At 52.4% G+C, this 26355-nt stretch overlaps 1 protein-coding gene across 1 annotated transcript in view; it reads left to right on the plus strand.

The window, feature by feature from the left end:
• The window catches only part of TSPAN15 (tetraspanin 15), a 48947-nt gene that overhangs the window by 3300 nt on the left and 19292 nt on the right, over positions 1–26355 (plus strand). Inside the window, exon 2 of the mRNA XM_004470548.5 lies at positions 25897–26082. Within this exon, the coding sequence (XP_004470605.1) occupies positions 25897–26082 (186 nt within the window). The remainder of the gene's footprint in view (positions 1–25896; positions 26083–26355) is intronic.

Raw genomic sequence — 26355 nt, forward strand, 5'->3', positions numbered from 1 at the left:
TAATATATTTCTTTACATTAACTCACTTTTTAAGCTTAAACTTCTTTTTAAAAGGTGGCTTCATATCACTGCTGCCAGGGGGAGACCAGTATCCCTCATGTGAATCCTACGCCTGCTGAAGGCTGTGCATTTGAGGCCTGCCCCCTCTTTGCTAACAGGGCAGCCTGGCAAGTGTTCGCAAGGTGTTAGAAACCGGCAGCCTAGCCAGAGATTCACTCGATGCGATCAGAAGGACTGGAAGGGAATTAAAGGAATACTTTTCTCAGCTGCTGAGTCAATCTAACCTTAAATCTATTAAAATGATCCCCCGTCCCATACTTGGGGACCCTCCTGTTCCCAGAGAGGACATGTTTCAGTGGTCCCCATTCCCGTGCTCCTTCCAGGGTGTCGTGGTGAAGTCTCCGTTATAAAGGAGACCCTTCAGGCCTCCTCTTCCCACCCCGCAGAGTGAATCATCCTGACACATGTGCCCTGAGCCCACTGGGGACACACCTCTAATTTTAGCACTGACTACAGGGCATCCGAGAGATCAGCTTTCATGATCTTGCTGGACGGCAGGCTCCCAGAGGTCAGGGGGGTAGCCCATTCATACTCCAGCAGTCAGGGGGTAGCTCACTCATGCTCCAGAGGTCAGCAGGGTAACTCCCCTCTGAGTGTGGGGCTCGGGGCCGGGCACACAGCCGGCGCTCAGGGACGGCCTGCTGCCTGGTGGTGGCATTCGGCCTCCAACCCACGCCCTGCGTGGAGCCCCGACGTGGAGGTGCTGGGCAGAACCCAGCAGGGGGTATGGCCAGCAGCGGTCGGGTCTGCCCAGGCCTCTGGCTCTGTGGAGTGGGCTGGGCTGGTCACTGAGCTACTGAGCTACTGGCTCTCTAGAAAGCACCAGCAGTGGGTGGGGTTTCCAGTGTGGGCAAGGGTGTCAGGAAGAAAAGTACCTGGGGATGGTAGTAAATGCCAGAAGCAATAGTGGCTCTTCCTTGCCTTTTTTTTCCTCCAAGGATGGGCCTGGTTATCACGGTTTGAGCTGTGATTCTTTTTGTTTCCCTGTAGTGTAGTACACTGGCTCTACACTCAGGGGGAAAATGTCTTCTGGGTAAACCCAGAGCACAGGGAGCTGTAAAGAAAACCTTTTCGTAAGAGAAATTTTGGATGTGAATGGGCTCTCGATCAGGCTGCCTGGGTTCAAATCCTAACTGGCACTTAAAGTTTGTACAATTTAGGCAGCTTACTTCCATATTAGGGTTCTCCAGAGAACCCAACCCAACAGGATGTAAGTGTGTGTATATAGCTATCTATGTATGTATATAAATATTAAGAGGTTTTTATAGGAACTGGCTCTCACAATCGTGGGGGCTGGCAAGTCTGGCAAATCTGAATTCCATGGGACAGGCCACAAGCTGGGAACTCCTCCCTAGGAGGAGCTGGCCGACTGAAGTACTGAAATTATCCTTTCTGAGCTGAAGTCGTCCCTTTAAGGCCTTCAGATGATTGGATGAAACTTCTCTCATTGCTGAAGGCATTCTCCTCTGTTGATTGTAGATGCAGTCAGCCGTAGATGCAGTCAACTGACTGATAATTTAATTCCTCACAGTAACAATCAGGCCAGTACTGGGCTTGACCAAACAACTGGACACCATAACCTAGCCAAGTTGACACATGAGCTTAACCATCACAACTGCCATTGGCCTCAGTTACCTTATTTGTAAAACGGGGGACATCAGTACCTACCTCAGAGTTTCTGAGAAGATTAAATGGATATAACGTTTAGAAAGGATGTAGGACAGTGCCTGGCACCTGGAGAGCACTGCGTCAACTACCTGAGGGTTTGCTGTTCTTTTTCCACCCTCCTCTCTATGCTTTTAGGTGCTCAAGAGTCATAGACTGAGAAGAGCCCTTAAGGGCACCTTAGTGCAGACTTTGCAGTTTACAGAGAAGGCGGAGGCCTGGAGAGAGGGTGGGACTTCCCCCAGACTGCACAGCAAGCTGGTGGCCGCCCGAGACAGGCCCCGCGTTGCCTGACTCCAGTTTTGTTGTAGGGGCCCCATTGCCTTTACCAGCCCCCCCCCACCCCCACCCCTCCCTGGTGTCAGGGCTGGGTGGGGGGCAGCCTCTTCCAAAAGCAGCAGGTCCCCGCCTCCCACTGAAGCGCAGGGTGAAGCAGGCGGGAAAGAAAGTGGATTCGCCTCCCGCAGGACTTTTTTTTTTTACCTTTGAAAAAGCTTTATTGTTTTTGTGAAAATAATAAGTTCACATAGTTGTTTTTTTTTTTTTTTTTAAAGCAATTCAGGAAAGTTCAGTGAAGACCGTAAAAATCACCATTGATTCTACCTCCGGAAGAGGCCGCCGGGTTTGGGGTTGGTGAACAACCAGCCGGCCATCTATTTGTGTGTATATGTACATGCCTTTTGTTTCCTTTATTCTTTTGTTGTGCTTGGTTCTTCCGGCAGGCTTATTTTCCTCTTGTATTAGGCGAGCGTTTCAAAGAGGAAGTGGTAAAACTCAAGCCCAAGGTGGAGTGGGTCAGCCCAAGGGGTCAGCGTGCAGCAAGCCCCGGGCTGGGCCTCGGGCACTAAGAGTCTCCCCACCCCTCAGCTGCCCCGGCCTTTCCAAGCCAGAGAAGGAGGAGCCTCCCCACGCCCTCATTTTACAAAGGCCCCGGGAGAGCCGCTTCTCTCTCGGTCTAGGCTTCTGTGCGTGGTCCCTTCCCTTCCTTTAAGGGAGGGATTATTCAAGTTGTTAGACTGGATGGCAATGTCGTTTTGTTCCTGGGGAGGCGGGAATAGAGATCTGGCCTCCTGCCGCCTTCCCTGCCCACACCTCTCTACCTCTCTCCCACTCACAGGCTAACCTGGGGTGGGGCTCAGGGCGAACCTGATAAGGGACTGATAAAGAAATTTCCATACCAGCTGGCTCCACACTCAGGGGGAAGATGTCTTCTGCGCAAACCCAGAGCACAGGGAGCTGTAAAGAAAACCTTTGCCAGAGAGAGCTTTCGGATGTGAATGGGGTTGAAAGGGCGAGAATCTGTGAAAGGCAGGAGCATCCGGTCCTGACCTACCAGTCTCTCTGTAAAGCAGAGTTGGTTGGTTCTTAGTTATTTGATACCTACTAGATGCCAGGCCCTGTGACAAGGTACCTGGAAACAACTGTGAACAAGACAGACTTAGCTGAGCCTGGGGGAAACAGGCAGTCCAGTAAACAGCATAGTTGTGGTAGCTGCTAAGGAAGAACCAAACTGTGTTAGTAAGTGGAGAGGGGTGGAGAGGCCCTCCTTTAGATGGGGTGGGCGAGGAAAGCCTTCCTGAGGTGCTGACGCTTTAGCTGAGGCCCACAGGGTGAGGAGGAAGCAACCATAGGAAAAGGACTGGTACGTGCAAGGGCCCTGAGGCAGGCAAGCGTGGTGTAGCAGAGTGGGAAGCCTACAGAGCACCAGGCTGGGGTGGAGAGGGTGTCAGGGGCCTGGGGACGTGAGTCAGAACCTGGTGGCAGTGCCACCTGAGATCCCCGACCAAGTGCTGGTTCTGCTGTGTGACCCAGGTAGATGACCTGCCCCCAGCCTCTTCATCTATGGACACCCCAGAGGGCAAAGGCATCCAGCACGCCGGGGGCCTGGAGCCCACGGGGAGTATAGGCTCTTACCTGGGGAGCCTCGCAGAGCTGAGGGGAGCTGGCCAGGGGCTGGGCTGGGCTCCGCTCCGTAAGATACCACTGGAACCTCTGGAATTTGTTTTGTCAGAGGAGGCGACGTTTCTCTGGGGGGGGGGGGGCTCCACCTGTCCAGGGCAGGTGGTTGTCACCTTACCCTTTGGCCAAGAGGTCTGACCCTTTGAGAGTAGATGTGGCCTCTACCCGGGGTTGGGCCCTTCCCTTGGTCGGGCGCGCGGGTCCAGTGGGCTGTCGAAGCGGCGTCCTGCAGGGTCCTGAGAGCTGTCCCCACCCCGCCATAAGGACAGGGCGGGGATCTGCCCAGGCAGGAAATGCAGGATGGGTCTCGGTCAACACGGGTGCATTTGTTTAGCTCCAAGCTCAGCCCCAGGGCCAAGGGGTGGGGGAGACAGAAGTCAAAGGTGCCATCTTCACCCGCCAAGAGCGTCAGCCCATGGGGAGACGGAAGCCGAAATCAACAGCAGCGGCGGCCGGTCCGAGGGGGTGCGTGTTTTCCTGCCGGCCTGCCTGGCTGTGGCGTGTGGAGGACTTCGAGGAGGGGGGGGTGGGAGGCCTGGGAGAGAGGAGTGGAGATGACCATGGGCGGGTCATGCATCCCCTATGCCTCAGTTTCCTCCTCTTAGCAGTGTCTTGCACAGAGTAGTTACGGGATCAGCATTTGTGCAGGTGTGAAGAGGGCAGGGCCGCCGGGCAGGAGCCTGGGTGCTCGGTGGGTCTTGCCCTCCTCGCCCTGCTGTCTTCACCTCCTTGGGTCCTTTCGATATCCCTGGACGCTGGGCAGGCCGTGGACTCTGGTCCCGTTTACAGAGGAGGCGACTGAGGCCCTGAGCGGGCGTGGCTTGTTTGAGCGCAGAGGGCAGGTAACAGGCACATCTCTGGCATAAGACTGTTTCACAGAGGAGAGCCGGCACAATGCCTGTTTTGTTTTATTTAACTTTTCCTAAATGGGCTTTCTGACCAAGGGAGGCATTTGCATCTTGGCCTGATGGGCAGTAAAATATTTGCCCGGAAGTCAGAAAGAAAACAGCCTTGGCCCTGTTAGAGCTTGTTTTTCCCTGCCCAGAGCCCGTCTCCTTCCGGCCTGCGACAGCAGGAACCACCAGTTCCCAGGCGCACTGGCAAGCCCCTCCCAGGATGCTGCCCGTGGCCTTGGGCAGGTCACACAGCCTCCTGTCCCCACAGCTGGCCGCCACAGTCTCTCTGCTGTATTGCAGAGCGGGTGGGGGTGGGGGTGGGGGGGCGGGGACCGTGGAGGTGCCTGGGGTCAGGTGGCCAGTTCCCGCGCACTCACTGGGTGCCCGGGGCCGTGCCAGGCGCTGGGGCGCTGGGCCGCAGGCATGAGCACAGGGTGGTTGGCAGGGGCCTGAGGCCCGCCCCGCCCCTCCCCACGGCAGATTGGGGCAGAGTCCTCTGGGTGGGGTGGGGTGCCGGCTTCTGGGGCTGGAGCCAGATTCTGGATGACTGGGGCATTTCCTGGAATCAGAAGACAGGGCCTTCGAGGTCACTGGGGTTCAACCACGGTGAGAGCCTTCCTACCTGGGAGATTTTCCAAAGCACCCACGTCCAGACCTCGTCACAGACGTTCTGACTCCACTGGTCTAGGTGGAACCCGGGCACCTGTAGTTTCTAAGCTTCCCAGGTAACTCTCCTGGGGGGCTGGAGTTGAAACCATAGCCCACGGCCCTCCTAAATGAAGGTGCTGGGACAGGACCCGCCCTGCCTCCACGTCGACCTCCTCTGGAGCTGAATCCTGAGGAGGGTGCTGGGTTTTTTTCTGACCTCCCTGACCACCTGGCCAGTCTCCCTGGGCCATGGATGGGAGAGGCTGGCTGCAAGCGGGCCCAGGAAAGGGGAGCGGTGGGGCTCAGTCGGGGCGAGGCAGGGCTGGCGATGTGTGAGCTCACCAGGCTCAGATGTGGGGGGCTGCACGGGAGGCAGCGCTTCTCCTGCAGGGGCTCCATGGACGAATTCCCTGAGACCTAGAATTTTATGCTTCCTGCTAGGTTTTCTTTACAACATTCCTTTATCTGCTCTAAAAGCAACACCTCTCTGCAGTTAAGTTTGTAACTCAAAGAGGCTTCTACAGAATCAGACTTGAGCCTTTTGAGTCAGGGATTCCCAAACCTGAAGATTGGTGCGTGACCTTATTCCCTCTTAATTGTATCTCAGTTTGGAGAACTACTGACGTTGGAAAGCTGGATGTGACCTGCAGTTCTGATCCTGGTAGGGAAGCCACAGTGGGGTGGTCCTGCTCCAGTTCCAGATGGAGAAACAGAGGCCAGACGGGGAGATGCACTTGCTTGGGGGTCCTGTGCTAGCTAGTGGCCAGCTGGTGGAAGGATGGGCACTTGAACTCGTGGCTTCTGACTCAGACCAACTGTTCTTTCTGCTTCATCAGGTTGCCACTCTAGGAAGGGGCCCAGTTGAGCTGGGCCCTAAAATCCCTTTTTCTTCTGGGAGCTGTGCTGAAGACTAGGAGGGGAGAGCCTGCTGAGCAGGACTGGGGCCAGGGGAAGATCACACCTCGCAGGGCTGAGGCCTCAGGGCCCACAGCCCTGCCCTCCCCGATCCCCCGGACTGCAGAGATCAGAGCTCGCCAAGTCAATTGCTTTAGCCACATCTACTTCCCTGGGATGGCAATGATTAAAAACAGACAACCACGGTAGGAAGGAGGCCAGCAGATCTTGGGGATTTTCCCTCTGCAAAAAAAGCCTTCATGGAAAGAGGTTAAAATGATAATTCGAGTAAGGGACGGGAATGCCAGTTAGCTCTCAGGAAGGACTTCCTGGCTCTGAAAGTAGTTAAATTGGAACTGCTTGCCAAGGGAGGCCATGAGATATCTGGGATTCCCTTCCCTGCCACGTGGGGTGGTTTGGACGTGGCCTGGACGTCGAGATGAGCTGTGGGGGGCATCTGGTGCTGCCCTTCCTTTCAGAGAGGAGGAAACGGAAACCCTGATCCCACCGCCAGTCCTCTGGTTCTGCAGCCGCAAAGGGGCGGGGCACTCCTCAGTGACTGCGCCCCAGGGGCGTCCTCCCCAGGTGGGGTCAGGCTGCCGCTGCCCCTGGGGATGGAGGCCTGAGCTCTGATTTTACTGACCGACTGGCCCTTGCTGACAGAGGGAAGCGTGTCCCCTGCAGGGCAGGCAGCGGGAACCCCCGTGCTCGCGCTGGCTGGGTTCCGGCTCAGCCTCCCCCGGCCTCTGCCCCGGGGACTGCTGTTCACCTGGCGCTGGGCGGGGCTGCGCACTCGCAGGGCCCAGCGGCCTGCTCCGGGCGGCTGCAGGCAGTCTGTGATCTGGCGGGAGCTGCTGGGCTGGCCTGGTGGACTGCTCCCAGGAGCCTGCGGTGGGGACACTTAGCAGCCGGGAGCTACGCTCTGGGCCCCTGGTGCAGGAGGAGCCCAGCGCCCAGAAGCGTGGCAGGGGCCACTCAACTCCTTCCTCCCTGCCTCTGCCCGTCCCGTGGTAGAAAGGCTCATGCTCGGAGCAGAAGCAAAATGAGGGCCCGCGTTGTTCAGGGGCCCCTGGGCGCAGAGGCAGGAGTGGGCCTGGTTTTGGTCGGCTTCTGTCTTCCTTCTCACTGTGTCTTCGCTGATGCTGGCCTCAATTGGAATGAAGCAGTCCCCTTAACAGTCAGGAAATCCCCCCGCACTCCTGCCACCCATCGTCTGCTTGAACCTTCAGCATCCTCCTAGTTTGTCCTTTTTAAGCTAACATCGAGGGCTTCCTATATGCCAGGCGCTGGGTTGAGATGTTTTCTAGACATCCTCCAGCAACCAAGAATTAGGCACTATTACTATCCCCATTTAGACTGAAGAAACAGAGGCTCAGAGAGGTTAGGTAACCTGCTAGTAAGTGCAAGGTCTTGCTTGCCCTCTTTTGACAGACTTGCTGACTTCCTTCCTACCCCAGTTGTCTTTGTGTATATGTGGTTTTGTTTTTTAATAATTGCCACCCTAGGGAAGCTGATGTGGCTCAAGCGATTGAGTTCCCGCCTACCACATGGAAGGTTCCGGGTTCGGTTGCTAGTTCCTCCTGGAAAAGGCAAGCTGGTGCAGCCGGCAGGCACGGTGAGCAGGCACAGCAAGATCACTCAACAAAGAGACAAAGAGGAAAGGCAATGAGAGACACAACAAACCAGGACGCTGAGCTGGCTCAGGTGACTGAGGGCCTCTCTCTCACATGAGAGATCCCAGGTTCGGTTCCCTGTGCCTCCTAAAGAGAAGATGAGCAGACACGGAGAGCACACTGCAAATGGACACAGAGAGCAGAGTGACCACAAACAATGAGGAGGGGTGGATAAGTAAATAAAATAAATCTTAACAAAAAATTGCCACCCTAGTAGGTGTGGAGTGATAGCTCATTGTGTGTTTTGATTTGCATTTTCCTAAGGGCTAATGATAATATCTTTTCATGTGCTACTTGGCCATTTGTATGTCGTCTTTGCAGACATGTCTATTCAAGTCCTTTGCCCATTTTATTTTATTTTATTTTTTGACTTTTTTTTTTTTATTGACTTTGTAATAATATTACATCAAAAATATATATGTGAGGTCCCATTCAACCCCGCTCCCCCACCCCCCCTTTCCCCCCCCAACAACACTCGTTCCCATCATCATGACACATCCATTGGATTTGGTAAGTACATCTTTGGGCACCTCTGCACCTCATAGTCAATGGTCCACATCATGGCCCATACTCTCCTCCATTCCATCCAGTGGGCCCTGTGAGGATTTACAATGTCCGGTGATTGCCTCTGAAGCACCATCCAGGGCAGCTCCATGTCCCAAAGACACCTCCACCTCTCATCTCTTCCTGCCTTTCCCCATACCCATCATCCACCATGTCCACTTTTCTCAATCCAATACCACCTCTTCTATGTGGACATTGGATTGGTTGTGTCCATTGCACCTCTATGTCAAGAGGAGGCTCAAATTCCACATGGATGCTGGATGCAATCCTCCCATTTTCAGTTGTAATCACTCTAGGCTCCATGGTGTGGTGATTGTCCTTCTTCAACTCCATCTTAGCTGAGTGTGGTAAGTCCAATAAATCAGATTGTAGGTGCTGGAGTCTGTTGAGGTTCAGGACCTGGCTATCACATTGTCAGTCCAGAGATTCAAATCCCCTAAATATATCTTAAATCCCAACGTTAACTGCACCTCCAGCACATTAGCATGAAAGTCTTATGAAGGGAGATCCCATCTGAGTCCAGATTCATCACACATAAACACCATTTCCAAAGAGGGGCCATCTGCCCTGGTAGTTAACCCCATCGGCCATGGCCATAACTCCTTCAAAGGAACCAATATCTGGGGGTTGTATCTGCTTTATCTGTCTCTCTGACTCTGCTCAGTTCTGCATGAGGGCAATCCTTCTGCCAGCCTCCAGACTCTTTTTTAGAAACTCGTAGCCATATAAACTCATTTCTCCTTTCCATTTCCCCCTTACTTTAGGTCAAACAGCATTTTAAAGTCATGTTATTTTATGTAGACATGGATATTCTGCTGATCCGCATTGAACCTTCCGTATAAGGTCCTTTTCCAGTTGCATCATCAGTTGGTATTTGATAGTGGTCCCTCGTTGCCAGGGAGGCTCCTCCCCGGGTGTCATGTCCCACGCTGGAGGGAAGGCATTGCATTTACATGCTGAGTTTGGCTTCGAGACTGGCCACATTTGAGTAACATGAAGGCTGACAGGAGGAAATTCCCAGGCACAATGTTGCTCTAGGCCTTGTTCTTATTTTAGGTTTATCAGCTCACAAGCATAGTCATTAGCATCAGGGGCTCACTGTTGAACCCTCACTCCCTCCAGGTCCCCGCCGCTGTACCTGGGAGACTGTCGCTGCTCCCCTAGGGACCGCGGCAGAGCACCACTGGCCAGGAACCCAGTACCCCCCCTGCTGTGGTTTTTAATTGTTGCCATTATGAGTATATCCAATCATTACCATGCCCCCTGGACATATGTTCTGTACAGCTCCCTGTCAGCCATATATCACCTGTCATTGGTATCCCATACCAGTATCCCTCCATTGCCATTGTTGAAACACTCTGTGGTCCAGAACTCCCCGAAATTTGAAGCCCAATATAATGTCATGGTCCCTTACTAGGGAATGGTATATAGCGATGGGTTTAAAGGATGGATAAAGAACTTGGATAAAGTTAGATAAAGAACTTAGATAAAGAATGTTGACTTGAAAAAATTCCACATCCTATCCTTTTTTTTTTTTTTCCCCCCCCCCCCCAATTATTCAGCATTTCTTCACAGGAGTCCTAGACCACAGCAATGCATATATATAATATACAGCACTCCCATACATCCACCACAAAACCTTTTTCCTTCCACAGCGATACTCTTACACCCTTTTCACATCATATTTACTTAAGGTGATGTACAGAGTCTGAGATATTAGCTTTCTAACAAGGTAATATCTGTGCTTACATTATGGTGCATACTTTAGGATACACAGTTCTTTACATTTTTAGTTATCCTATGTTTTACATTATGGTTTACATTATCAGTCTGTCATCTCCTATATGTTATGGTGTAATATTACATGTTTTATATCCATCCTTGTGTACTCTCAAAAAACTCCTCTCTTGCCCCCCTTTTACTTTGGTTCCACACATTTAACGTCCATTTTCCCTTCCACCTTGGTGCCCACAGTGACAGCCAACCTTCGTTTCCTGAGGAGCCACTTCCAGAAATAGATGGAATAGTGTTCAGGGCCTAACTTGCTCAACTGCCCCAATGCCCTGGGAGCCACCCTTTCTCTCGAGGGATACAGTTCCCTCTATTTGGTGGCATTAGTCCTCCCCAGGATGTGGGTCCACCCCCACTCTCACTACTTGGGATTTTACCCCATGGTGTCACCCACTCTGGCAGAATGAGCATTTAGGCATTCCCCAGGAGCCCGTCCTGCATCAGACCCTCCCCTCCGAGCATTCTAAACAGGTAACCCTCTTTATTATATTTTGATATGATTTTCTCGGCATTTTACTCTCCACCACCTCCTGACCCTCTCCTGTGTTCGTATGCTCCCCCTCCCTCCCCCCACTTTTGGGCAACGTTACCCAACCATCCCTCCCCAGCCACCCTCAAACCCTTAAAGCCCCAACCAAAGGCAACCCCTTGCCCCCATTTTATCTCTTCTTTGTGTTCATACTTACCACCATCTCGTCTTAAATTCCCCCCCTGCAGACATCGGCTCATATCCTTCCTCCACCCTCCGATTTCCTGTAAGCCTATCGTTCAGTCTCTTGCTATCTAGGGCAGCTTGTTTATTTCATATCATTGAGGTCATGTAGTATTTGTCCTTCAATGTCTGGGTTGCTTCACTCAACATAAGGTTCTCAAGATTCATCCATGTTATCACATGTGTTTGTAGTGTGTTTGTTCTTACAGCCGAGTAGTATTCCATTGTGTGTATATACCACATTTTATTGATCCACTCATCTGTTGATGGGCATTTGGGTTGATTCCAACTTTTTCCTTTGCCCATTTTAAAATTAGGTTTGTCTTTTTGTTGTTGGGCTGTAGCAGTTCTTTATATATTGTGGCTATTTAAACCCTTATGTGATATATGGTTTGCAACTATTTTCTCCCATTCATTAGGTTGTCTTTTCACTCTTTTGCCTTTGCCCATTAGAAATAAAATTGTGGTAACATATATACAACGGATTTTTGCCACTTCCACCAGGTGTTCTTTTAAAGAACTTTTCCCTTTTTAGAGTCTTTGGCTTGGGTGATCTGTAGACGGGTTTGGTCACTCAGTCACGTGTCAAACATTTCAGAGGCAATCCAGGGCCTTGGATTCTCTGGGAGCATCTTCCCAGGAGTGGGGCCTGGCCCCCTGCAGCAGGGGCTGTGGGCTCCCCCGGGGAGGTGGGAAAGAAGGGGGCAGAGTGCAAGTGGGACGAGGTGCCGAAGCTCGAGCCCCCATTGTGCTCCCTGGAGCTGCAGGAAGGCAGGACTGGTGCCGGCATCACTGTCCTTCAAAATAGGTTTTTCATTTTTCTTTTTTTGGAGAGGATAGACCAGGGCATGAGAACTTCCCTCTTGTTCCTGATGAGGGTGGGCAGCTTGGGGTGGAGACAGGACTGGCCTGGGAGTGGAGAGGCTGGGTGGCAGCTGCTGACCCCTCGCTGGGGGTGGCGGCCTCTCTGGGCCTCAGATGCTCCGCTGTGGAGGGGGAAGGTGGGGCCAGCGCAGTGCCCATCTGCTGTTCCTGGTGGAGTTTGCGATGGCTCTAGGTGGTTCACCCAGGATGTTAAAAAAGGCTAATGCATATTACGGGTGTGTGAATAAGAAAATAGTGCCTCAAATCTGTCATTTCATAGATGTCAATTAGATTAGGTTGGTGCCATATTTATTGTAGTAAGAAAAGTAAGTCGTTTGAAGGAAAATATCAAGTCAGTCGTAGTGGGAAATGCTGTGCGTTCTTGGTGGCACCTCCCAGCCCCCGAGTTCTGGGACCTTTGATATCGTGGCACTTCCTGGTCGGGCATATTTGTTGACTTTTAAAGAAAGGATGGGAATTCTCAGGACGTGGTCCAGCGCCTTACAGTTTACAAAGCAGTTCTGTGGTCTCATGGATTCTCTCAGCAACCCCTGGGCAGATGGCATGCAGAGGCAGGCAGCCCTCAAGAGTGGGAAGATCTGCCCAAAGGCACACAGCTCCTCAGTGAGAGCGTGGTCTCTCCAGGCCCCGGGCCTGCCCCTCCTGGGCCCACCCCAGCGCCCCAGTGGCTCTTCCGCAGCCACCTTCACCTCCGCTCCCAGCTGGCGTCGGTGCTGGGGTTTTGCTTTCATGTGGGTTTGTCGTGCGCATCTTTTCTTTTCCTGATTTTCTAAGTGTAGAGGAGGAGGGGACTTTGAGAGGGCCGGCTGGGTCAGGCAGGCCGGGGAGCACGTCCTCCAGCCCTCGGAGGCCTGTTTCCTAGCAGGCTGGGCTGGCTGCATAATGGGTAGGTTCCCGTTACAGTCTATATTTAGCCCCATCAGCAGTTAGTGGAACATCTGTTTGGGGCATTAAGTCCAGGCCAGAGGAGGCCACTGCCCCAGGCCGCGCTGAGCCGGCCCCCGGCTGCAGGCACCGAGACCTCCCTGCCGCAGGAGAGTCTGGCTGGGAAGGAAGACTCAGACCTGTGCGTAGACCGCCTCTTGGAAAGTCCAGAACTGGGGTCTCATTTTCTCAGCTTTTTATTGCTAAACATTTCAAACGTGCAGAGAAGCTGGAAGAACGATACAAAGAACACCCGTACGACCACTACCCGGATTCAAGCATTTTAACGTGTGGCCACAGCGGAGGAAGTTGTGGACATCGTGAAGGGTCACCCCAAATATCCCAGGAGGCATGTCATAAAAAAAAAAAGAAGTTCTCAGAGATAACCACAATGCTGTTATCATACCTAAGAAAATTTAATGATAATTCCTTTGTTTCTAATAAGACGTGCATGTATAACTACTCTAGTTGTCCCCAGAAATCTCCTAGCACTTAAAAAAAAAACACACCAAAAAGACCAGGATCCAGTATCCCATGCATGGGACCCCACCTGAGACTCCCCGAGTTCCTCCCCGCCCAGGCACTAGGGGCTCCCCTGGGCCTGGCCCTGTGGGGAGACCTTCTAAAGAGCCGCAGGACCGCTGTCTGCCTGGGGGGACCCACGTGCCCTGGTGTCGCCTGGCCTGGAGGCTTCAGGACAGGCCGGCTGTCTCCCGGGGGGCAGCCACTCTTGGCTCCTTGGTTCTGAAGGCAGGAGTGGGGGCAGCTGGGAGAGGCCTCTTCTCTCATGCCAGACACAGAGCGCTAACATGTTGCTGGAGAAGCCCCCATCAGTAATTCCTATGTCTAACTGTGACGGGGAAAATGAACTTAATTTTTTTTTTTTTTTAGATTTCCAACTCCCAGAAAAGTTGAAAGAAGAGTTCAAAGAAAACCTTCCTGCTTTTGAGTTACCAATTCTTAACATCCTGACTTAACCATCTCTCTCGCTCACTTGCTCTATTTCTCTCTCTAAATAACCACTTTCCTTTTGCCAAACCAGCTGCAAGGAAGCTGCCATCATCATGACACTTCACCCCTACGTATGCCAGCATTCAGCTCGACTGAAGGGCACTCCCCGCACAGCACCCCCACTGTCCATATTTTAGGAGTCACCATTAAATAACATCATTCAATACCCAGTCCCTATTCAAATTTCCCCAGTTGTTCCCCAAAATGTCCTTTGTGGCTGATGTTTCACCCAACCCCTGATGCACTCAGGGTTCACACATTCTTTAGGCAGGTTTCTGGGTTTTTTTTAAAGATTTATTTTTTTATTACACACACACACACACACACACACACACACCACCCCATTGTCTGTTCTCTGTGTCCATTCACTGTGTGTTCTTCTGTGTCCGCTTGTCTTCTCTTTAGGTGGCACTGGGTAACAATCCTGGGACCTTCTGGAGTGGGAGAGAGGCACTCAATCTCTTGTGCCACCTCGGCTCCCTGGTCTGCTGCGTCTCTTATTGTCTCTCCTCCGTGTCTTTTCTTGTTGCGTCGTCTTGCTGCGCCAGCTCTCTGCTTGGGCCAGCTCACTGCACGGGCCACCTTGCCTTTACCAGGAGGCCCTGGGAATTGAACCCTGGACCTCCCATTTGGTAGATGAGAGCCCAATTGCTTGAACCGCATCTGCTTCCCTTTAGGTGGTTAAATGTCTCTCTAATCTCCCTCAATCTAGACTATCTCCCCTTCTTTTGATTTCTTTGTAGAGTCCAGTCCAGTTAGTTGCAGAACGTTCCAGCTTCTGGATTTGCCTCACTGTTTCTTCCCAGTTTGGCTTTGGTCACGTGTCCTGCTGGAGGGCTTCATGGGGGGCAGGGGGGGGGAGTGTGGTGAGGGGAGTGTGGTGGGAGGCCCAGGGCACCACACCGGAGGCCCGTGAAGACAGGCCAGGTGGGCCCTGCCAGGCTGGGAGTGGGAGAACAATGGAGTTCTCTCCATTGTAAAGGCACGTTTCTCATTGCAGTGACTCCCTAAGCTGTGGGATGATACTTGGGGTGGTGTGGATCGTTTGTTTGGTGAAAGAATTTTGAAAGCAAGTCAGTGGTTTCATGGATGCTTCATGGAGAGAGATTGCACTCAGCTGGGGTGATCCAGGAAGGCTTCCTGGGAGAGGAGGTCTTTGAGTTGAACTTTGGAGGATGGGGAGTAGCCCCTTTTGGCTTTATTACTTCCAGGAACATTTGGCCTCCTTTCCATGGCTGCTGTGGGAAGCAGTGCTGGGGGCGTGTGCCTTGATCGAGGCTGGTGTGTCCCTTTGAGGCCTGACTCATGCAGAAGTGGGCTGTCCCTCGGCCAGGTGGGAAAGCAAGCGTGCACCCGGGGAAGAGGGTGGCGTGTGGGGCGAGCGATGCATTTGCTGAGAGGAGGAGACTTTGGACCGGCACGGTCTGTTCGTGCGTTGGGATTCCAGGAGGGCCTGTTTGGGCATCAGACTCTTGGAGCAGTGACGATGCCTCATGTCCAAGCCTCTCCCTTTGAACAGGGAAACTGAGTCCCAGAGAGGGAAAAGGATTTGCCCAAGGTCTTACAGGAAGTAACGACAGAGCTGGGATTCAGGTCCAGGGCTCCAAGTGCCAGCTCAGTGCTCCTTCCAATGTTTGATGCTTCCTTCTTTCTTTGTTTCCCCTTTGAGCTCTTCGGGGTCCCGAGCCTTGGAGTGGGGTGATCATGTTCTCTAAGGCCCTGCACAGGCCGGACACTGACACCTGTGGTCCCACTGCAGCCTCTGCCTTCCAGCCTGAGTTTAGGGGCACAGAATCAGTTCAGACGTGGGATTCTGTGCAGAGGGAAAAAGAACGAACCACGTTCCCCCTTATGGGAGCCCGCGGTGCTGCCAGGGCCAGCTGTCCAGGGTGCTTTGTTTGCTGGTCTGATTGCTCTGGCTACCGAGTCAGCCTGGCCCTGGGGCCCACCCCGGGCTGAGGTCAGGCAGCCTGGTGCCTGGGAAGGTACCACCCAGGCCCCACGGCCTCCTGCAGGCAGGTTCTGACCTATGGAAGGTGGGGAGGGAGAGACAGAGGCCTGGAGAGGGAGGGGAAGAGCACAGCAGGGAAAGGAGTTTGTTGGTGCGGGTGAAATTGCTCCCGACCAGCCTTCCTCCCTTGGCTCTTTCCATGGTTTTCAGATTAACCACCACCCACATTTATCTTTACGGCCTAGAAGGCTCTATTTCGGAATGGGATTGGCTCAAGCATTTCTTCTTTGGGCTTACCGTCCCCTGAAACCATGTCACTTCTCAGATTCGTTCCTTCGTGCAGGCCCAGCTGTGGGAAGTCAAACACCCACGTGTCTCAAGGCGCAGCCCAGATGGCCCTTCCCTCTGGTTTCCCAGGAGGGAGTAATTGCTCTGCATTTTGTCCTCAGAATATTGTAACGGGTTCTCTTTAAGCCACCTTTCTGCTGCCTTCTCCCGAGCTCTTCCTAAATTGAGTGTTGGGGGCTTGTTCAGCGCTGACTCCCAGTGCTTTGTGCATCGTGTGGTTGCTCCTAAAACTACGCACCTGCTCTGGCTGGTTGGCATAGCTGGAACTGGCGAACCTCCCAGTTCAGCTCCTTCCCAGCCTGGCATGTGCCGAGCGCGTGTAGGAGTCTTTTAAGCCAAGTTTCTGAAGCTATTGCCAACAGGAAGGGTAGCAAAACAGTCTGGCAGGTCCGCTCTGCTTCCTCGAGAAGGTTTGTTTTCCAGAGGCTGAGTTCCCTGCTGGGCCTAGCTGGAGGGCCTTCCGGCTGGAGGAATACTTCTGGAAGTCTTTGCCCAGCTCTGCTCAGAAGCCATGTCAAAGCTTGGAGAAGCAGAGAGCACTGTTATTAATGAAGTCACAGTACAGAAGACCTAAATAAAGAGGGAATAAACTTACCCATGGAGAGGAAGGCCTAATATGTAAAGATGTCAGTTCTTCCCCAAAGAGATGTATGTATAGATTCAGTGCAGTTCTGGTCAAATATCAGCAGGTTTTTTTTCATGAAATTTGATAAGATGATTCTGAAATGTAGACGGAGAGTCAAGGTCCAAGAATACCCGCTTCTGAGGAAGCCCGGAAGGGGAGACGTGGCCTGCCAGATGCTGAGACTCGTCATGAAGCTGTGGTCGTCCAGTGCTGAGGGTCATCTTCTCATGGATGTTTTCCGTGGTTTTCAAATTAACCACGAGCCACTCTTATCCTTTACGCCCTGGGAGGCTCTGCTCTAGAATGGGATCAGTGGAAGAGGCCAGAGAGGTCAGAGCAGACCCAGCCGTGTGTGCAAACTGAGCGTGCAATGGCGGGATCTTGTCTGTCGGTGGAGACGGGCTAGTAAGTGAAGCTGGAGAGCATGGTAATCCATATGAAAAAGGTGAGATTGGATTCCCATGGATTAAGGGCCTGGATATCAAAAACAAACTATAAAACTTTTAGTAAGAAATATAGTAGGTAAATATGTTTTAGAACTTGGGGCAGGGACAGAGTTCTTAAGGCAAAAAAGCATTGGCTATAAAAGATATATTTGACTTCATTAAAAATGAACATTTTTGTGTAGCAAAAGATACCTTAAAGAAAGTGAAGAGACAGATTGCCTCCTAGGAAAAGATCTGTGTAATATAATCAAAGGAATTGCTATCAGGAATATGTAAAGAGCTACACATCATGAAGACCAACAGCCCAAAAGAAAAATGGACAAGAGGCATTAAAAGGCATCGCAGGGAAGAGAATTTGGCGCAATGGATGGGTTGTCCGCCTGGGAGGTCCAGGGTTCAAGCCCAGGCCTCCTGACCCGTGTGATGAGCTGACCCACGCACAGTGCTGATGTGCGCAAGGAGCGCCGTGCCATGTGGGGATGTCCCCCACGTAGGGGAGCCCCACGTGCAAGGAGTGTGCTCCGTAAGGAAAGCCACCCAGCACAGAAAAATTGTAGCCTGCCCAGGAGTGGCGCTGCACATACGGAGAACTGATACAGCAGGATGGTGCAGCAGGGGGAGACATGGATTCCGGGTGCTGCTGACAGGGGTATGGGCAGACACAGAGAGCAGAAAACTGAAAGGGGGAGGGGCGGGATGGGGAGAGATAAATTACAAAAATAATACATCTTAAAAAAAATAATTAAAGGCATTGTACCGGGAAATGAATGTGGCTCAACCAATTGATCTCCTGTCCATCGTATAGGAGGTCCAGGGTTTGATGCCCAAGGCCTCCTGGTGAGGGCAAGCTGGCCCACGCACTGAGCTGGCCCACGTGGAGTGCCAGCCCACGTGGGAATGCTGCCCAGTGCAGGAAAGCCACCCAGTACAGGAAAGCCGCCCTACACAGGAGACTGGCCAGTGCAAAGAGCTGGTGCCAGCAAGATGACGCAACAGAGGAGAGACAATAAGAAGACGTAGCAGAACAGGGAGTTGAGGTGGCGCAAGAGAGTAATTGCTTCTCTGCCACTCTGGAAGGTTCCAGGATTGGTTCCCAGAGCTGCCTAATAAGAATACTAACAGACAAAAAAGAACACACAGCAAATAGACACAGTGAGCAGACAATGGGGAGAACGGGGGTGGTGCGGAGAAATTAAATCTTCAAAAGAAAAAAAGGCATTGTACAAATAAAATTTTAAGAAAAGAGAAAAACAAAAACCCAACAAAAAAAGGTATTGCACAGAAGGAGAAACCCATGAGTTCAATAAACATGATATACCCATTTGGTAAAAAAAAACAAAAACAAATCAAAACTTTGGCAACACTGAGTGTGTTGGTTTCCATGGCTGCTGTTGGTTTCCAAGCCTCAGTGGCTTAAAACAGAAAGTACCCTCACAGTTCTGGAGGCCGGAAGTCTGAAATCAGGGTGTCGGCGGGGTGGGTTTCTTTTGGCGGTTGTGAAGGAGACTCCGTTCCCTGCCTGCCTCCTTGGCAGTCCTTGGTGTAGGCACATCCCTCCAGGCTCTGCCTTTGTCTTCGCGTTGCCTTCTTCCTGGGGCTCAGTCTGTCTCTTAGGAGGACACGAGTCATTGGATTTAGGGCCATTCAAAATCATCTCGAGATCCTCACTTACATCTGAAAAGACCCTTTTTCCAAATAGGGTTACCTTTACAGATTCCAAGGGTTAGGACATGGACACATCTTTTTGGGGCATCACCATGAGCAGTGCAGGGAATCTGGCTCCACACCAACTCTCATTCCCTGCTGGGGACGTACGTGTGGATATAATCACGTGGGAGAACACTTTGGCATTATCTCCCAAAGCCTATCATTCCTCTCTCATCTGTAGGGCAAATCCTCTCCAAGGGACAGATGAGAGACAGACATTTGCTCATGCCTACCGGGAGACACGTCCAGGACATATGCACGGCTGCGCAGTGTGCTTCAAGACCTTGCAGCAACTGCAGTGCCCACTCGTGGAGAGTGGGTGAACGCACTGTGCTGTGTTCACAGAATAGGACTATGCAGAAGGGTACACAGCACTCAGAACATATGAACTACAGCGAGACCGCGGGTGGTGCAGGGATACATATACCAGCCAGTGGAAGGAAGAGAGGCCCCGAAACACGCCTGCATGACAGGGGTGGTGGGACTGGGCCATGGGGGTGGCTGGAGCAGTTTAGTATAGTTAAGAGCCATGTGCCATTCAGTGCATATATACACATACCCCTTATGATCCCTTTTTATAAAATAAAAATACAGTTTTGGAGTACATATAGATGACTTAAAACTGTAGAAAAAGGAAACTAAAGGAATAAACACAGGGTTCAGGGTGATGTTTATCCTGGGTAGATGGGAACGATGTTAGGTGTAGATGATTGTTTTGGGTGGTCGGTTTCTAGGTGCTTATTACATTATTAAAAATAAATAAAAGTGGGCTGTGACAGTGAATGTGTCTTGGACCAAGGATGATAATTACCTGGATTCTGTGCACTTGACATCCAGGTTTTAAAAAGGAAAAAGAAGTCCTCTCTTGGGTCAGGGTAGTGTGGACAGCAAAGTTTTGGGGGCACAGACCAGGGAGCAGCCCCCTTCCCAGCTCTGCGAGGCAGCCTCTGCTGCTTTCCCAAGGGCTGGTTTTGGCTCAGGGTTGTGGGGAGCCCCATTCCTCAAGCACTGGCTGCCTGGGGTAGTGGGTCTGGGGTCTTGGAAATGGCCCTGGGGCTGGCTAAGGTCCAGGGACGCCTGACCTTGGAGTGCTGCCCACGGGTCCTGGAGGTGGACCTGGAGCTCTCTGGGGGAACAGAGGGAGTCCTCCAGCAGGTTAGGTTAGGGGCACTGCGAGGCCTCCTGGTTCTGGCCTGTTCTGCTTTCCTTAGGGGCAAAGGAAGTGGGCCGACAGGAACCTAGCTCTCTGGGGGAACGTGGGAGAAGAGGAAGGTGTTTTCTCCTGGATGAAGTCAGTGGGTATTTATTCAGCATTCTCTAATTAATGGCAGGATGATTGGAATTTTTTTTTTTTTAGGAGGTACCAGGGATTGAACCCAGGACCTTGTACATGGGAAGCAGCTACACCTGCTCCCCTGGCACATAACTTTTTCTTTTTAAATATGTTTTTATTATGGAAGTTGTGAACTTAAAAAGCAATCCTGCACATGTGTGGAATTCCTGTACAACACTTCTGCACCAACACAGCACACAGTTGTGGAACATTTGTTATGGATTGAGATAATATCATTAGACTGTTCCGCTATGACCACAGATATATATATGCCATAGCATATATTTGGTATATTTTTCCCACCCCCTTTTATTAACATAGTGCATCTTTGGCATTGATGCAAGAATATTACAGTATTGCTGTTAAGTGTAGCCCATACATTACATTAATTATGTTTTTCCCATTCTTCTCCATATTCCTGCCACCCTGTAATAATCTGGCACATGACTTTACGAAGTGTGGTCTCTGCCTTCGGAAAGGAGTAACAGGGCGTGGCGAAGGATGCCATCTGATGAGGAGACACTCTAGAGCTGCTTGTCCAATATGATGGCTGTTAGCCCTGTGAGGTTAACTATACATTAAAATGAAATAATGTGGAAAAATTCAGTTCCTCAGCCACACAGGCCATGCTTCAAGGGCTTGCTAATCATGTGTGGCTTGTGGCTACTTTATCAGATATTACCATCATCACCAAGAGTTCTGTTGGCAATGCTGCTCAGCTCCTGGTACCTTCAAATTCTGCAAAGCCATTTCACCAGCTGTCTCTGGTCTCCACAAGATGCCCATTCGGTAATGTCAGTGGCCAGCCAGCTGTTAGGAGGGAGGGCTCGGGGGTGAGTCCTGACCCTCCTGTGTATGCTCTGTGTCACTTAACCTCTTTGCATCTAACTGGAGAACTGGGAATGGCCCGTCCTTTGGGTGTGGAGGGGGTGTGGAGAGGAAGGGACTTGGCAGGATGCTGGCACGTGTAATGGTAGCAGGCTTTTATGGACCCCAGAAAATTATGTTCTTGTGCATGTACACCTTTTGTGTGTGGGGTCTTTTGGTTAGATTCAGTTAGGGGACCTTTGATTAGATCACTTTTGATTCAGTTGCTTCAGTTGGGGGTCTTTGACATGACACAGGGTGGGTCTCTGTCCTCTTGCTGGAGTCTCGAAAAAACAGAGGAGCCATGGAGAGAGCTGCCGTTTTACCCTGCCAGGTGAGAGAGGACCCTGGGATCACCTGCAGCCACAGAAGCACAGAGAAACCCCAGGAGCAGAGCTGCTGAAGCAACGAGGCCGGAAGAGCGAGCGAGCGTTATGCCTGATTGTTCACAGCTGAGCTCAGGGAGAAAGTGAGCCTGGAGAAGGCAGACCCACGGTTATTTTCCCTCGCCGTGTGCCAGGAGTCCAGGATCTGCCAGCAGCTGACCTTTGGTGAGACAGCACTGCTGGTGATGCCTTGATTTGGACATTTTCACAGCCTCAGAACTGTAAGCTTGTACCCTAATAAATTCCCACTATAAAAGCCAACCCATTTCTGGTATTTTGCATTGGCAGCCCTTAGCAAATGAGACCACTGTTTTACATGTGCAAATAAAGCCCAAAGAGGGAAAGTGATGAGTCAAGGGCACTGAGCTAATAAATGGCAGGCCCACAAAACAAGTCCTGTGTCTTATCTTTCCTCTACTGCTCTTTCCAGCACCCTGATTTGGGCAGGAGAGAAGCTGGTGCAGAAGCCTGCTTCCCACAGACCTGGCTTGGTCACCACTTTTGTACCAAGGACACCTTTGGCTCTCTGGGGAAGCCTATGGACCCCTCCTCAGAACAAGATATTTAAATGAATAAAATGAAATACACAGGAAAGTGGACGTGGCTCAAGCTATTGGGCTCCTGCCTACCATATGGGAGGTCCAGGGTTCGATTCCCGGGGCCTCCTGGTTAAGGGGAGCTGGTCCTTGTGGCGAGCTGGCCTGAGCAGAGAGCTAGAGCAGCAAGATGATGCAACAAGAGACACCAAGGAGAGATAATAAGAGACACAGCAGACCAGAGAGCCGAGGTGGCACAAGAGATTGAGCACCTCTCTCCCACTCTGGAAGGTCCCAGGATCAGTTCCTGGTGCTGCCTAAAGAGAAGACAAGCGGACACAGAAGAATGCACTTGAATGGACACAGAGAAGACAATAGGGGGAGGATAAATAAATAAATAAGTCTTTTTTAAAAAATGAAATACACAGGGTTACAAAAAGAAACCAATTATTTTGAGATACAGTGATTAAAATATTACAAAACCAAATATGCTGTAAGTAGTACTGTGCTTCATCAGTGCATTAAATCACAAGATATAGCAGTGGGTCTAGTGAGTACTGTAATTTTGAAGCAATAGTAAATATAAATGGTATTTTAAGATACAATAACTTTAGCACCATTTCTATTGGTATTAAAGTCTCAGGTGCTGCTACGTTTGTTGCCAGCATTCAAAGTGGAAGTGCTGTATTTCCGTTAGAGGCTGATGAAAAGAAAGGTAACTTTTTCCACTCCAATCCAGAGACCCCCTGAATTCTCCTCAGAGGGACACAGAGATCATTTCTAGCCTCTCCTACCTCTGCTACTCAGGTTCACCTCAAATCTGGCCTCCCTCTGTGACCCCACAGAGCCTCCTACAGGGCCTGAAACACAATGGGTGCCTGCTGTATGCGTTTGGGGTGAAAACGAACCCTTTGCAGGTCCGCTCTCAGGGCTCATCTTGCCCCAGCTGGGGCTGAGCCTCCCGGCACTGCTCTAGGTCACCAGATGCTTCCTACGAGGAGGCCCAGGGGCCACTCACAGGCCCCCTGCTTCCCAGCAGCTGCGCGGAATGCCCCTGCCCCACCCCTGCAGCGGAGGAAGCTGGGTCCTAGGCCTCTGGCCTCTGGGCAGTCCTGCTGACCCCCCCACATCGTGCACCAAGCCTAGAGCTTTGGGCCTGGCCTGTGGGCTGCTAGCAGCATGCCCTCGCCCGCTCCACAGGGGCGTGGCTGTGCCCCCTGCCCCGTGCCCCCTGCCCTGTTTAGCTGAAGCTAAATGCACCATTTATTTCCTGAGCTGGAGCTGGAGCAGCTGGGCGCCCCGCGAAAAGCTATAATTAGCCGAGGGTGGCGGGCAGGATTGCACGCTGGCATTGACAGTTAATGTTGTGCTCGGAAACATAAACTGATGTCATCGGCGAGGTCAGCATCATTTGGAAATCTTGAAGTTCCTGGGAAGGGTTATGCCGGCCCCTCCCCATGCCCACTGCCCCTTGGAACTCTTGAAGAAAGAACCCAGATGGGCCCGTGGTGTTTGGGCCCCCTGACGGGGGAGCCTGCCAGGCGGCTCAGAGGGAGACGGGGGCCTGTGACGGCTCAGTGCACAGTGCTGGGGGAGTCGTGAGGCCAGGGTTTCAGTTCGCTGTGGGAGTTTCCCATGGCTTTCGTGGTCTGGAAGCATCTCCAGGGTAACTGGCAAGGAAGAGGGGATGCTTTGCAGTGGCCGGGAGTGAGATCAGACCGGAGGAAGTGCTGTGTTTCCTGCGGTGTTTTGCGCTGGGTCTCAGGGCCCTGATGTCCTCCTCTGGGAGCTTGTGAAAATAGAAGCCACCAGGAGGGCCTGCGTGGAGAGACGGGGTCAGTGCTGCTCGGAATCGGGGGCCGACGGCAGCTCCGGTGTTTTGGGGGTGCCTTCCCAAGCACAGTACCTTAACCAGAAGCCAGGCTCAGGTGGGAAAGGGGGAGCAGGCGGAGGGGTGGGGGTGGGGAGGTGGTCAGGGCCCGTGCCCCGTCTTGCCAGAGAAGAAGGATTTCTTTTACTCACAGGAAACATAGAACACTCAAAAGTATATGGAATCAGTTCTGAAAATAGTAAAATGTCAGAGTTCTTTTGGTTCAGTGACAAGGTAAGAATTACACTTTTCATCAAGATAGAAGATAACCCTCCTCTCCCGCCCTCAAGTACACTGTGTCCTTCCCTCAGTACTTTGTTCATGCTGTGCTTGGGCGCTGAAGACTCCGTTCTCGGGGGGCGGGGGGTATTTCTCATTTAACCATTAGCCTCTGCTTTGGAGTGGAGGTTTCTGTGTCTGGCTCAGGCCTGGGCTTTGGTGCGTGGCTCCTTCTCGGTGCGGTATTTTGGAAGCGGGGGATTTGGCTCTTTAGAGATTGCTCATCCTGTTCTCAGTGGACCCCTGGGGTTTAGGCCAGCCTTGAACAACAATTTCACGGCATTCTGGGTTTTGGAGTGTGAACTGAATGGTTAATTTTTCTTTCAAAGGTAGATTTGATGTCCTTTGGTTGTCATTCTCCTGCAGAGGACTGTGTGTGTCTGTGTGGGTGTGTATTCTCCCTATGAATTTAAAAATTTACCCAAGTGGTTAATTGCGATGAAGTCACTTCACTCATGGCTTTCCTGACGTGGCCAACTTGTTAGTAAGTGGCTGAGTCTGTCCGTGCCTCCAGCGCCTGCTGGCCCCCGTGTGCTGGGTGGGAGGGAAGAGTGTAGCTCAGTGAGCCGGGATGATCTTTTCAAACCACGGGCCGTGGCACTCTGCTGTGAGATGCAGCAAGACGGTGCCCAGTGACCCTCTGGAGGTGAGCTTGGTCTGCTTGGTTGACTTTGTCAGCACTTAGGCCCGTACCTGACAGTCTTGGAGATCTGCGGTGAGGACACGGGGATCCACGAGAAGCCCCGTCACAGTCGATGAAAGGCCGAGGGAGTAACTGGAGCGGTGGCCCCACAGGGTTCCAGATATTGCCTGGTCTTCCCAAAATCTTGCCTGTATTATCTTTTCCAAGGTTTACTCAGCCTTAAGTTGCCAGCACCACGGCTTCTGTTTACCCTCAAATGCTCCCTTTGGCTCAGTGGAGAAGTCCAGTATGTCTAATGATTTGTCCCAGCCCCCAGAAAACCTGCGGACCAGCAAGTCAGAGTCCCTGGATGGGAGCGGGCCACGTGGATGTCAGGAGGAAGGGCATTCCGGCCGTGGGGACAGCCAAGGCGCCGAGGTCCGCATACTGTTATGTGTTGGGGGAGCAGCAGAGAGGCCAGTGCAGCTGAAGCAGAGCGAGGAAGGGGAGAGAGGGAGGGTGGTGAGGACCTGTCGGCTGTTTGGAATTTGGCCTTCATTCTGGGTGCAGAGGATCGCCACACGCCGACGTCGGTTTTGCTCTGACTGTGGTGTAGGAAATGGGCTGAGGGGCAGTTAGGGGGCCTAGGGGGTGTGGCAGAGCAGCTCCAGGCTTCTCTGGGTGCTGTGGGTGGGGCCAGCTGCAATGTCACAGTGATCCTTCCATGGATGGAAAGATTGGTAATGGGGGAATTCTACCCCAAAATCCCCTTGAAATCCCTCCCAGGCCAACCTTCGGCCTTTGGAGGGCCATCCTGAAAGGAAGTTTGTTTCTTAAGGTGCTGGGTGAAATGCCTGCCCTCTGAGCAGTTCCAGAATTTCCTGGAGGGTCCCACCTGTCTCACCCTCACCCCGGCTGCTCTGCGCTTCCAGGTTCGCGGTGTCTCCACTTTGTTTATCTCGCTAAAGCCTTGTCGAAAACCTGTCTGGTGAACAGGGCAGAAACAACTGTTTTGGTACCGTTTTTCAGATGAGAACACTCAGTGAACCGAGCGCCCAGTCTCTGACTTTCCAACCCAGGGCGTTTCCCCAACCCACCGTGGCCGGCCTGAGAGGGGCCTCTCCCCGCAGGGCCCGTACACGTGCGGGGCCCGGTGGCAGGCTCCGCCACCCCGAGGGACTCTAGGGGGGGGAAACCCAGTGACGCGGGGCCTTCCCCGGCTCTCTCCCCGCCCTCTGCGGCAGCTGATCGGGGGCCTGGTCCTGTCTGTGGGAATCTACGCCGAGGTCGAGCGGCAGAAATACAAGACCCTGGAGAGCGCCTTCCTGGCCCCCGCCATCATCCTTCTCCTCCTGGGGGTCGTCATGTTCATCGTCTCCTTCATCGGCGTGCTGGCTTCCCTCCGCGACAACCTGTGCCTCCTCCAGGCGGTGAGTCCCACCCCCTCAGCCAGCCCTGGGGTCCCCAGGGGAGGGGCGGGGGCAGCCCTGGGGCCCGTGGGGCAGCTCAGCTCCTTCCGGCCTCAAGGCAGCTCCCCCGGAGTTCCCTGGAGGAGCCCATCTGTCCCCCTGGGCCCAAGAGGGCCCAGGCCACCTCCCCTCCTGGGTGGAAGAGCTGCGTATCTTTAATGCTGTTGTGCTCATTTTTCTTAAACCTCGTGCTTATCTGGACCCTCAGTTGCAAGTGGGAGAAACCAAAGTCAA

The sequence above is a fragment of the Dasypus novemcinctus genome, chromosome 6, assembly GCF_030445035.2.
Source record: "Dasypus novemcinctus isolate mDasNov1 chromosome 6, mDasNov1.1.hap2, whole genome shotgun sequence".
NCBI classification, from domain to species: domain Eukaryota; kingdom Metazoa; phylum Chordata; class Mammalia; order Cingulata; family Dasypodidae; genus Dasypus; species Dasypus novemcinctus.